The sequence below is a fragment of the Narcine bancroftii genome, chromosome 1, assembly GCF_036971445.1.
Source record: "Narcine bancroftii isolate sNarBan1 chromosome 1, sNarBan1.hap1, whole genome shotgun sequence".
Lineage (NCBI taxonomy): Eukaryota > Metazoa > Chordata > Chondrichthyes > Torpediniformes > Narcinidae > Narcine > Narcine bancroftii.
The window spans coordinates 102,362,584-102,376,656 of NC_091469.1; the positions used below are offsets into that span (position 1 = coordinate 102,362,584).

Below are 14,073 nucleotides of genomic sequence, written 5' to 3' on the forward strand. Positions count from 1 at the left end.
CGGGTGATTCATTGGCTGACCAGAGTCCTGGCGCACTTCTCCTTAATAGGGATGGCCTCTGGCCACCGGGAGGAGGTAAGGAGCCTCCTTGGACACCGGCAGAGGCCCGACGACATCAACGTGGATGTGTTGGAATCTGCGAACCGCTAGGTTTGACATTCTGGATGGGGGCTCGTGTGTTTCACTGGACCTTGGAGGTCTGGCACCTGGTACAGTTCCTGGCCAGTTCCACCACCTCCTTCTTCAGCCTGTGCCACACAAACTGCTCCACGACCATCTACACGGTTGTCTTTACCACTGGGTGAGTGAGGTCTTGGATCAGACTGAGGACCTTCACTCTCCAGTACAGCAGGACCACCGGGCGCAGCGTGCCTGTTGAGACGTCGCAGAGAAATGTGTCCAGGCTGCTGGACACCCGGACATCCTTGAGTTTGAGGCCCGAGATGGCAGTCCGCAAGGCCTGCGATTCCGCATCGTTCCTCTGTGCCTGAGCCAGTTGTTCATAATCCAGGCCGGGCGCGAGAATGTTGATGGCTGGACTGGAGAGTGCATCCACCACTCCATTGTCCATGCCAGCCCTGTGTCGGATGTCAATTGTGAACTCAGACATGTACACCATTGCCAGTGCTTGAGTGAGGGGCTTGTGATCTGTGAAGGCTGTGAACGGCCTGCCCTCGAGGAAGTAGTAGAAATGGAAGATGGCCAAATACAGCGCCAATAGTTCCTGGTCAAAAGCGCTGTATTTGAGCTCCAGCGGGCACAGCTGCTTGCTGAAAAACGCCAGTGGGTGCCATTGTCCATCAAGCCTCTGTTCCAGAACCCCCCCCACCCCTCCACTGCCGTAGCAGAGGCGTCCACAGAGAGCGCCGTGTGTGCCTCCGGCTGTGGGTGCACCAGCAGCGTTGTACTGGCTAGAGCCTCCTTTGTCATGATGAAAGCCATGTCCGCCGCCACTGACCACAATAAAGTATTTTCTTTGGTGGCTGTGAACGTGATCAATGGGCACGTGGCTCCGGGGACGAAACGATGGTAAAAGTTCACCATTCCCGCAAACTCTTGGAGGCCTTTCAGGGTGGAGGGTTTGGGGAAATCGTTGAACAGCTGCTATCTTCTCCGGCACCGACGTGGCCCTAGCCGCTGAAATGGTGTGTCCCAGGAACTGGAGGGACTCCTTGCCGAACTTGCATTTAGCCATGTTGACCGTGAGGCTGAAGTCCGCCAGCAGGGCAAGGAGTGTGTGGAGATGGGCTTTGTGTTCATCACGGTTGCAACTGACAATGAGAATATCGTCCAGGTAAATGAACACAAAGTCCAGGTCTTTTTCAACCACATCCATGAGGCGCTGGAACATTTGGGCCACGTTCTTTAGACCGAAGGGCATACGTAGGAACTCAGAGACCGAAAGGGGTGATAATGGCCATCTTATCCACGTCATCTGGATGCACTGGGATCTGATGGCATGAGGTCCACTTTGGAGATGACCCGTGTGCCATGGAGGTTGGCAGAAAAGTCCTATATGTGGGGCTCCGAGTACCTGTCGGAGGTAGTTTCATCGTTCAACCGACAGTAGTCCCCGCAAGGTCTCAAGCCCCCGGACGATTTCAGGACCATATAGAGCAGCGATGCCCAAGCACCAGACGATTCCCAGTTCCTGGAGCCTGGAGAACTCCTCCTTTGGCTGCTGGAGCTTCTCGGGTGGCAGCTGTCTGGGTCTAGCATGCAGTGGGGGGCCCTGTGTGGTGATGTGGTGGAAGGGCCCCATGCTGGGGCAGGGCAGCTTTGAACGATGGCTCTAAGATGGTGGAGAATTCGTGGAGGATCTCATTGAACTCATCCCTGGCGGCGGCTATAGCGGCGATTTTGGGCCTGCGGGCTTCTGCTGTGTCCAGTCGGGTGGAGTGGAACGTTTGGGCGTTGACGAGCCTTTTGCTCTTCATGTCAACCAGTAGGCCGTGAACTCTGAGGAAGTCGGCCCCTAACAGCATGGTGCCCACAGAGGCTAGGATGAACCTCCAGTGGAATCTCCTTCCCGATCTGGATCTGTGCCCTGAGGGTGCCGTAGGTCCTGATGGCGGAGCCATTGGCTGCCTGCAGGGTTGGACCTCGAAATCGGGTGTGAGTCTCTAATGCTATGGTGGGGGGGAAGGATCCTGAGCTCAGCCCCTGTGTTCATCAGGAATCGGCGGCCAGTGGATCTGACAATCACATGAAGGAGGCTCTATGGCCAGCTGTCATAGACATCAATGGTGGCTGGCCTGGTCGTTTCCCTGAAACCTGCAGGGCTGGCGACACCTACGCTGGTGGTAGAAACACCAGGTCGACTGGCCCTCCTCTGGCTTGGTCTTTGGAGCGGCTTGCGGTTGGCTGGCTCCTGGTCATGCCATCTGGTTGAGGGCTTCCTCGTTCTCCCTTTTTGTGCGCCAGAGGGCATGCGCACTGACTGCTGCTCTCCTTGGGTTCGAGAAGTCTTCATCTGTGAGGAGCAGCTGGATGTCCTCCGGCATCTGTTGCAGGAATATCTGGCGGAAGAGAAATCAAGGCTTGTGGTCTTCCGTCAGGGCCAGATTTTTGTCCATCAGCGCCGACAGACTACGGTCCCCAAGCCCATCTAGGTAAAGGAGCCTGGAAGCCCTTTGCTGGTGAGTTAGCCCGAAAGTTCCAAGCAGCAGGTTTTTGAGGGCGGTCTACTTACCTGTAGCTAGGGGGGGTGGTGGATGATGTCATCCACCCTTGCTGCTGTATCTTGGTCCAGAGCACTCACAGTATGATAGGACATCGTGGCATCTAAGGAGATGTTGTGAGGTTGAAATTGTGCTTCCGCCTGATCGAACCACGTTCTCAATCGGTGGGTCCAAAAGGGGGGAAGTTTGATGGAGACAGCGTTAACCTCTGCTGAATCTATGGTGTTTTGAGTCCAGAAAAACGTTTGGATTCGTCAGGGTCACCACTGTAGCAGTGTGAGCAGTGGGAGAAACACAGCCACCACGTTGAGGGTTGTTAATGACGGTTTTTATTTCATTTCAGCACGCCCCTTTAAGGGCACCATGAGCTCAATCACCTGGTGCATTGTGACATCATAATCGCTGCCCAGGGTGGGCGCTGGAAGGGATGGTGGAGTCAGAGATAAACCTCTGACAACGCCATTTCCCCATGGCTGCCCCGCCACGTGGCGATACAAACCGTTTCGCCATGAGGAAGTGCACCACCACAATATCATAATTTTGCCAAATTTTTTAAAATGGATTTCCCATAGAAAATGAAATGAGTTTATTTTGAAATAAAGGTGCTCTTCTTGACATTAACCCTCCTTCTCCAATCTCATTATCAACCTTATTCCAAAGCTCAATTAAATGTTTCAATATAGGTGTTTCTCTATTTGCTATTAACAATCTTGTATTCCATTTATAAATAAATTCTTGTGGATTTATTTCCCCTATTTTGTTCAATATTCATCCATGCTGGAACTTTATTTAAATCATACATTACATTAATACTGATCAGTTTTGAGGGGATAATTGCCAAGCTGTAGTTGTGAAAGAGAATCCTGATGTATGCATCTTTGCTATCCAGGTTTTCCATGGCTTTGTGTAGAGCCAGTGAGATGGCAACTGCCGTAGACCTGTTTCTACATATTTAAGCACTGCCACTTTTCCACAAAAGTGCCTAGTTCTCTCACTTTTCATCTTTCTAGTGCCTCATCCTTTTCCAGATAAATGTCATAGAACATAGAAAAATACAGCACAGTACAGGCCCCTCGGCCCTAGATGTTCTGCCGACCTATATATTCCTTCCTAAAAAAAAGTACTGAACCATCCCTACCCTCTATTTTTCTTTCATCCTTGTGTCTGTCTAAGTCTCTTAAATGCCCCCAACTTTTCAGCCTCCATCACCATCCCCAGCAATGTATTCCACGTACCCACAATTCTCTGTGTAATAAAAAAAACTTACCCCTCATGTTTCACCTAAACTTCTCTCCCTTAACTTTGAACTTATGTCCTCTGGTGTTTGCTGATCTTGCCCTGGGAAACAGGTGCTGACTGAGCATCCTATCTATGTCTCTTATAATCTTGTAGACCTCAATCAAGTCTTCTCTCATCCTTCTATGCTCCAAAGAGAAAAGTCCCAGCTTTGCTAACCTTGCATCATAAGACTTGTTTCCCAATCCAGGCAACATCTTGGTAAATCTCCTCTCCACCCTCTCCATAACTTCCACATCCTTCCTATAATGAAGTGACCAGAACTGAACACAATACTCTAAATGTGGTCTTATCAGAAATTTGTAGAGTTGCAACATGACCTCTGCTTCTGAATTCAATCCCCCATTAATGAATCCCAGCATCCCATAGACCTTCTTAACTATTCTCTTAACCTGTGCGGCGACCTGGAAGGATGTATGGATTTGGTCCTCTGTTCATCCACACTCTTAAGTAACTGACCATTAACCCTGTATTCAGCCTTCTCGTTTGTCCTTCCAAAATGCATGACCTCACATTTATCCAGATTGAGATCCATCTCTGCCACTTTTCTGTCCAACAACCTGTCTACATCCCCTTGTAATCATTGACAACCTTCAACTCCGTCCACAACTCCTCCAACTTTCAACTCCATCCACAACTCCTCCAACTTTCAACTCCATCCACAACTCCTCCAACCTTCAACCTTCAACTCCATCCACAACTCCTCCAACCTTCAACTCCATCCACAACTCCTCCAACCTTCAACTCCATCCACAACTCCTCCAACCTTCAACTCCATCCACAACTCCTCCAACCTTCAACTCCATCCACAACTCCTCCAACCTTCAACTCCATCCACAACTCCTCCAACCTTCAACTCCATCCACAACTCCTCCAACCTTCAACTCCATCCACAACTCCTCCAACTTTCAACTCCATCCACAACTCCTCCAACTTTTATATCATCTACATATGTACTGACCCATCTTTCAGCCTCTTCATCCAGGTCATTTATAAAAATCGTAAAGAGCATGGGTCCCAGAACAGATCCTTGCAGTATTCCACTAGTCACGGACCTCCAGGCAGAATACATTCCTTCCCCTACAACTCTCTGCTTTCTTCCTACAAGCCATTTTTATCCACACACCCAAGGTTCCACTGAACCCATCCCTCACGACTTTCTGGATGAGTCCCTCGTGGGGGATCTTGTCAAATGCCTTGCTAAAATGCATGTAGACCACATCTCCCACCCTACCCTCATCAATTTATTTTGTTTCCTCCTCAAAATTCAATTAGACTCGTGAGCCACAACCTTCCCCTCACAAAGCCATGCTGATTATCCTTGAGTAGATTGTACTTCTCCAAATGCTCATAAATCCTATCCTTAAGAATCCTCTCCAATAGTCTGCACACCACTAACATAAGACTCACCAGTCTCTAATTCCCAGGATTCTCCCTATTACCTTTTTTAAACAAAGGGACTACATTTGCCATTCTCCTATCCTCCAGCACCTCCCCTGCAGCCAAAGAGGATTCAAAGATCATAGCTACTGCCCCAGTTATCCCTTCTCTCACTTCCCACAGCACCCTGGGGTATATCACGTCAGGCCCCGGGGACTTATCAATCTTGATGTTTTTCAGAAGATCCAACACTTCCTTAATCTCCACATTGTTCAGCACACAAACCTGTTCAATTTCGACCTCACTGTGATCAAGGTCCTTTTCTTTTGTGAATACTGACTCACTGAATTCATTTAGGACCTTTTCCACCTTCAGGCACATATTATCTCCCTTATTCTTTAGCGGACATCCTTTTGTTCTTCACATATGCATAGAATGCCTTGAGGTTCTCTTTAATTCTACATGCGAAGGTCTTCTCATGCCCCTTAAAGCTCTCCTAAGTCCTTTCTTAAGCTCCTTCCTGGCTACCATACACTTCTCATGAGCCCTTCCTGTTTCCTCCTTCATATATCTAATGTACATTTCCTTCTTCCACTTGACTAGTTGCCTGACCTGTTTCATCAGCCACGGTTCCCTTTTCCTACCATCTTTTCCTTGTCCCATTGGGACAAACCTATCCTGAACCCTGCACAGTTGGTCCCTGAACCTTTTCCACATTACTTATGTGTCTTCACCCTTAAACATCTGTTTCTGATTTATTCTCGCTAGTTTCTGCCTCATCCCTTCATAATTAGCCCTTCCGCATTTAAGCACATTCCCAGTTTGAATGTTTTTATCCTTTCCATAGCTATGTTGTGGTCTCTCTCACCAAAATTTCCCCCCACTGAAAGGATAGCCACCTGACCAGGTTCATTCCCCAGAACCAGATCTAGTATGGTCTCTCCTCATACTGTGACAGGATCCTGCTGGTATACACCTGACAAATTCAGCCCCATCTATCCCTCTTGCAGTCAATAGGTGCCAGTCAATATCAGGGAAGTTGAAATCACCCATAAGAACAACCCTGTATTTCCCACACCTTGACATTTGTGAGGTTGTGCTACCTCTACTGCTCTGTTTCTTGCATGGAGAGTGATGTATAATTTAGTTATTGTAAGTGAATGGCATCAGATGGTAGATCAAGGCTGCGTAAGCTCCGCTTTATTCTCTCCTGGTCTTTAACACTGTGCTTCACTATTCTCGAGCAGATGGTTGAACGGAAGCTCCTGGTTCTATTCGGTAGTCAGACTGGCACAGCACAGGATGTGGCCGAGCGGATCGGTAGGGAAGGAGTGCGCCGCCATTTTGTGTGCAGGGTGTTGCCTTTGGATAATTACACCATAGTGAGTACTCATGACTGATGGTTGAATTGCACAGACTGATGCTCACCTTGCACTGACAAATACTTGTTTTCTCTGCTGTGATCACTGATTGAGATGCTAATAGTCAAATGGTTTATTAGAGGTACGCTTCCTCAAAAAACTAGATTTGCCTGTTTTACAGCAGTTTAATAGTTGTGTATGAAATGCTTTGGATTCCTTGGGATGAAAACACAACAAAGATTGTATTTTTCAGCCTAAAGATGTTAAAATGGACCTGAGATTGCTTGATAAACAAACATGAACACAGTTGCAAACTTTTTAAAATTCACTTTGCAAAGCATGCAAACTCCATTACAGCAAGAAGTACTGCCACAAGAAGCTATTCTCATCCCAAAAGAGTCTTCCCATGGCTCACAGGTTACATATTTATATAGATAAATTTCCAGTTTTCCAGAACATTCAAACAGACTTCTCTATATAAGTAGATATCTCTTAATATTCTCTTGGGATTCATTAATCAGGCTCATGTCCCTTACCCAATAGTTAATAGTCTTTCACTGCCTTTGCCAACTATGTTATTGTTCTTCATAATAATCTTTTAATCTTGCTGAATTATCAAAATATACCATGGAATTTTCTCTGCTACATTATTATTTTGGTCACTATTTTAAAACTTACATTCTCAAAAATATTAAGGCCAATTAATACAATTGGAGTATAGATTTTTTGTTACAGAGGCCAATTTGTACATAACAAGTTCTAACAACAATCAGCTCATGATGCTGAAAGATGGTAATAATGGAACTGCAGCTATTGGAAATCTAGAATTAAAAACAAGCATCTGTGGCGAGGTGACTAGCATTAACATTTCAGATCAACTGCCTTTTGTCAGTACCATCTGATTTCTCCTGTTCCCCTTAAGTGACATCGAGGATTGGATTTCCTCTAGTTAAATATTAGGAACATAGACATCAATGACTTTGTTCCCTGCCAGAAGTTCCATTTGGAACTCACTGACTTCTTCCCTTTCCCAAGCTTGGAGCTAGATATTTTGTAACACTGGCATCCTGTTTGTCTTTCAGCTGAGCTTCTGACCACATATATGTACCATTGTTAAGCCTTCCAGCTTTCACCTCCATAAACAATTCTAATCTCTCTGCCTTTGTCAGCCAAACTGCAGTTGAAATGCTCATTGTGCTTTTATTATCATTAGATTCTGTATAAAAGAATGAAACCGCTGGAGATTTCAAGCAGCATCAACCTAGAGTGTTTACTTTGTTTTCTACCTCTCTGATACTCCCTGATCTGATGTGCATCTCCAACAGTTTATTTAAATTTTAGTCTTTGTGCCTGCAGTTTGTCTGCTTCTCATTGACTATTACTCAGCTCCCTTAATGATCCTGCCATCTTCCACCCTCTGTCAATTCCACCTTAGCAAATTGTGTCATAACTAATTCAGCCCTGGCATGCAGACCAATTTTATCATAGTGTCCATCAATGATTGTAATTCCCAGCTCTTTCTGCCGAAGCCTCCATTTCTGGCCTTACGCACCTCACCATTGACATTCTTTCCTTCGGCTATGTGAGCAAGCCCCTGGGATCCTTTCTCCAAACCCTTTCCTTTCTTCAATCTCCTACTCCAAGATAATCCCTAACTCAAGTACCTTATGTACCTGGATTTCTTGCCATTTACATCAATACCTTTTATTTGTATTGCAGTATCAAATTATAACTAATCCTGGTTCTGTAAGTATTTTAGTTGTTGTTCAAGGCACTCTAAAAAATTATTTTCACTATTTCTGCCCATATTCCAAATATGATAGATGAAGATTGAGGTGCAGATTCACAGAATAGTTTGATTATTTTCTGATGGTTCAGTAGCTGATAATTGCCTTGCACCTAAGAAAGGCTCCTTTTATTCTGCACCTTTAGGTCTGATGGTCTGACAATCTTTTTCTCAATCCACTCAGGCTGATCTGATCCAGGAACCTCTGGTGGTGTTTGTGTGTTCCACAACTGGCCAGGGTGAACCTCCAGACAATATGAAGGTAGAGTAACATCACCTGAAGCTATGGTTGTATGCTGTACTTGACTTCTTTGGGAAAGGAAAATAATCTCTGTTGTTAAAATTTCACCAATGAAGCTTTAGAACTCACTTCACAGTTTGGATGAAGTAAACAAGGAGTAAGCCACAAACAGCGAATGGTCGAGAGAAGTGATTCCCAAAGTGGGTGCTGCCACCCCCTTATGGGGGCGGGGGAAAGATCCAAAGGGGTGGTGAGGAGAAAGGGGGCAGTGAAGGAAAAGGGGGTGCTGAATGTTTGTTTGTTTCTTGATGATGTGCTCTGGACAGGACATGCGCCACATTCACATCTGCAAGGGCCAAGGTTCCAGGTTTGTAAGAATTTCAAATTATCTTCAGGTTGAAATGTACATTTAAATTACATGTAAATATACTGGACCCCCCCCCTCCCCTTTGTGGCTTTGATAGCCCGATCGCGGAACCTCGCCCCGGCAGCCCCCCATCTAGTTCCCGACGGCTAATCCTCACCCCGGCTTCCCACCCATTAAGCTTCCGATGGCTGATTCTCGCCCTGACTACCCGCTTATCGAGCTCCTGACAACTGATCCTGTGCCGCCCACCCACCCATTGAGCTCCCGATGGCTGATCCTCACTTTGGCCACCTGCCCATCGAGCTCCAGATGACCTGATCGTGAATCCTCACCCTGGCTGCCCGCCTATCCAGCACCCGATGGCTGATCTGACTATAAACCTCTCGACGGCTGATCCTCACCCTATTGAGATCCCGATGGCCTAAAGACAATGTAGTTAGAGTTGAGATGTAAGTTTACCTTTTCATATTTGCTAAATAAATTGGTTTACAAAAAGTTTTATTTGCAAAATACATATGCTTGTATATAGTGTTAGATTAGTTGTTGTTTGAAATTTGTGGTAGACCTAATACCCAGAAAGAGGTGTGTGTTCATTGTATGTGTGTGGGGACCAAGAAAGAGGTGTGTGTTCATTGTATGTGTGTTTGGGGGGGAGGTGGGGGGGTTGGTGGCAGCACTAGGGATGTGGCCTAGGAGCCAAGGAGGCGGCAGCCCGAAAAAGTTTGGGAACCACTGGTCTAGAGCAAAGATTTTCAAACACAGATTGTTCACTGATGCACTCGTTATAACTGCAGTCCAGGTACATTCCAGATCCAGTGGTTTGCAAGGCTATCAATATCTCTTGGTAAGAGAGGAAATATTCATGTCAACATGGTGCAATTTGAAGCTGATTTAAATATAACAGATGATGGTCATATTCACAGGCCTCTGGAAACAAGACATAGAAACTAAATAGCTTGTTGTTTTGTCAACAGGAGAGCAGGTTATCCAATAGATCTAGGAGAAAAACTTCCACCTTTCTTTTCTCCCTTCAGTTTTTCTCCTTTGGCTGATCTTGGCCTTTTGTCCACCATTGATCAAAAGCCTATCTCCCTCTCTTCCCAATATTGATTCTCCGCTTCATGTTACCAACCTTAGCCACAAGCACCTTCCATTCTGTCCTCCTTCCATCTCCATGCCCCGGATCTTTTCCTCCCAGTCTCCCTCCCCATCTTCTCCTCTCCAATCTCCACCCAATCCCTCTCAAGCTCCTGTCTGCAGCTGCCAGTTTCATGTATTACAAACTAATAAATTTTGTTATAAACTAACAAAGGAACAGCAATGGAAAATTCACCAGACAATAATAAATTTAAAATAATAGTTTTTATTAAACATTAATAACATGACATTACTTACTTATCTCTAAACTTAACTTTAACTTAATTCTCACTATGCACAATTGTAAGAGTGCGTGCGTGCGTGCGTGCGTGCGTGCGTGCGTGCGAGCGTGCGTGCGTGCGTGCGAGCGTGCGTGCGAGCGTGCGTGCGAGCGTGCGTGCGTGCGTGCGTGCGTTCGTTCAAAACCATCACACTTTACACTTGATTCTGTAATATATCTTGTTTCAAATATCTTGTTGACTTCAGGATCCTTTTAAAACCCAGTTCAGAAGTAATTATGAAGCTTTTTAAACATTATATTTTCAGATCTCTTTCAACTCACGATTCTCTTGATGAGCTGTCTTTCATAGAGCTATTCTTCAAACAGGAGTCACCATTTTCTGGGCACAAATGAGAAATTGTCTTACTTTTTTTTAAAAGCCACTTATGTTGTGGCTCTTGTTGTGACAGATTATGTTGTGTTTGTATTATATATAGATATGATTTTGGGAGATAAATTGGGGCAGGTTTTTTAGTGTAAGTCACATACAAATAGTTCAAAACAGATTTCATTCAAAATACTGGAGCTCTGCTCATCTAGACAGGCCAGCGCCAAGAGGCTTTGTGTGTGTATCAAAATCCAAACCATTACATTTTGACCCTGAGTCCGAAAAGTCAATTTTAAATATCAGCATCAAGCATCTTATGTTGCTTGAAGATTTTTAAATCATAGTTCAGAATTAAATTTTCAAATTTGTCTTATATTTTACTAATAAATATATATTTATGAAATATAGTTGTCTTTCAGAGAGATATTCTTCATACGTGTATTTTCACAAGTTTCCCCTTATATTAGGGTTACGAAACTCTGATCGTTATGTTGATTTCTTTCTTAATCAAAAGCAAAGTGGTCTTACTTACTTTAAAGTCACTTATTTTGAGCATCTCCTATGATAAGGATAATACAATACAGAACAACTTCTCCTTCTCTTTCCAGAGACTACTTTTTCACCCTTGTGTCGTTCACAGGATGGTCAATCTCTTCAGTATGGTTTCAAAGTGTCTCTCTCAGTTTTATGTTTCACTGAAATCATGTGACATGACATCACTGCTGCTTCTGTTTCATTTCTTCAAAACACAAATCATGGTAGATGACATTTTGCCTTCCTTCAAATGATCACTTTTGACCTCATCTTTGTCCAAGTGATTTGTGACTCCATAAAGTCTGAGCATGTAACACAAGAATGAACTTGCTTAGTCGACCAACTGCTAGCTTAATGTTGTGTATACACCCATTATCCTAGAATCAAATAAGACCTTCTTCATTTCTATTATGATCTCGTTCTTCTAGACTTGATGACTCCGAAATGAACTCTCTGAATGCAATGGTTTATCTGTAAATGTGATGTGACCTGTTGGTATGTGACCTTGTCAACAATAACTAACTTTACTAAGAAATATATATTTATGAAATATAGTTAAGCATTAAACTAAAGATTAACACAAAACCATTATACATGGTTCTCCAACGCCAGCCCTGAATTTATTCCCAATTCGTAGACATCCAGACTATAAATATATAAATAACCTATGGAACTCTTGACACTATGGCCGCCAACCCAAACATTGTCCTCGACTGCTGACCCAATGGAGCTTCAAATCCCACATCCACTGACCTGAACCATGGCCATGGCGGTTGACTCACCAGAGCTCCCGACACCATGTCTGCTGACCCGAACACTGGCCCCGACCACTGACTCACTGGAGGTCCCGATGCCACTATCGCTGACCTGAACATTGGCCCTGGCCACCGATTCACTGGAGTTCCTGACACCACGGCTGCCAACCCAAATCCCAACAGAGCTTCTGACACCACAGCCGCCGACCCAAACATGGGCCCCGGTCACCTGCCTGATGGAGCTCCCGACACCATGACCGCTGACCCAAACACTGGCCCCGACTGCCTTCCCGATAGATCTCCAGATCCCTCAGCTGCAAACAACCCGGGCCCCAACCACCTACTCGCCAGAACTCCCGACACTTCTTCCGCCAATCCAGCATTGACCCAGTCCACTTGCCTGCAGGATATCCCGTTGCTGATGCCATCAATTCTCACCTGAGCCCTGGTCGCCCTCGGGCCGGAGCTTCTGATGCTGACTCCAACATACACTCCTACTGTGGTCCCCATCTCAGTAAATGATCCCCCTTACTCTTCACTATCCCCCTACATCTCTCCCTACTCCACCCCCATCTCCCCCTCTCAGCTATCCTCTTCTCTCAAACCTCCTAACACTCAGACCTCATCTCTCCCCTTCCTCTGGTTACCCCCACCATCTTCCTACCCCTGACCTCTGCCACCTCCCCCTCTGATCTCCCCCACCCCATCTCCCTTGACCTCCCCAACCCTCCCCCTTTCTCCAACCCACCATCTACCCCCTCCAACCTCCCCCACCTTCTATCCACCCTTTGACCTCCAAACTCTCCATCTCCCCTAACACACCGATTGGCACTACTTGATCTTTACTATCCCCTCTGACCCTCCCCTCTCTGGGATGGAGCGCTCGGTCCTCAGCAGAGCCCTTGCCTTCACCACCTACCCCCCACACATTAATGAGCTCCATGCACACCATGATGTCTAACTCTTCTTCCACACCTCCGTCTCTGGGCCTATTCCATGACTGTGACTCTCCACCCCCCCCCCCCCCCCCCATCCAAGACCCCTTATTAAGCTTTAAGCTTTCTTCCTCCTTCTGGACACCTTGTCCTGGCCAGCTGCCCTCTCTGGATCATTTTATTTTCAACTACCGCCGAGACATCAACTGTCTCAACTTCATCACTTCTCTCTCATATTCTAATTTTACTTCCTCTGAACCCTCTGCCCTCCACTCTCTCCGCAACAATCCCAACCTCACCATTAAACTCTCAAATAAGGGTTTTGCTGTTGTGGCCTGCCGCATTGACCTTTATCTTGCTGAGGCCAGATGAAATCTCTCAGACATCTCCTTCTACCTACCCCTCTCACAGGACCCCACCTAGGCTCATCAAGCCACTGTCTCTAACACCATCTCCAACTTCATCAGCTCTGGTCACCTCCCTCCCTCGGCCACCAACCGCAACCCATTCATGGACTGCTCATTTCTATCTTCTAGCAAAGATACTGTTACAAGCCCAAAACCCAGCAGCAATAGCTATTCACCAAGACAAATGGTTACTTCAACAAAAGTTGTTTTTAATTATTTTTAAACATGAAAGCAGAATCACTATTGACTTAACTAACCTAACTTAACCCCCTTCTAATTAAAAGCGCATGTGTATGTAATTTGTGAGTCAGTTCAGAAAAGTTCTTTGATTCACAGGCCAATCTCACTGCTCCAAGTTCACTGGTTGCAGGCAATTCATATTCTGTGCATAGAATTTAACATTTATAAAGTTCACCAGGCTTTGGTGCTTGAAAGGTAAATAGATACCGCTCAGGAAGTTTCTTGTTGGTTTCCAGAGAAAGAGATTTGTTGTTCCAGGACACCCACAACTGATTCCTTTTTAATCAGCCACTTCAGTCTCTTTCTGACGAAACTTACCCCCTAGGTTTCTCCAGATGATAATCT

At 45.7% G+C, this 14,073-nt stretch overlaps 1 protein-coding gene across 4 annotated transcripts in view; it reads left to right on the forward strand.

Annotated features, from left to right (window-relative positions):
• ndor1 (NADPH dependent diflavin oxidoreductase 1) overlaps nucleotides 1-14,073 on the forward strand; it is a 52,084-nt gene that overhangs the window by 4,939 nt on the left and 33,072 nt on the right. For 2 of the 4 annotated variants that reach the window (XM_069934573.1, XM_069934583.1), the window contains exons 2-3: nucleotides 6,605-6,739; nucleotides 8,689-8,766. In XM_069934573.1, the coding sequence (XP_069790674.1) occupies nucleotides 6,605-6,739; nucleotides 8,689-8,766 (213 nt within the window). Of the gene's footprint in view, nucleotides 1-2,614; nucleotides 2,640-6,604; nucleotides 6,740-8,688; nucleotides 8,767-14,073 lie in introns of those variants that run through there. The other 2 variants (XM_069934592.1, XM_069934601.1) reach the window with 2 other exon arrangements.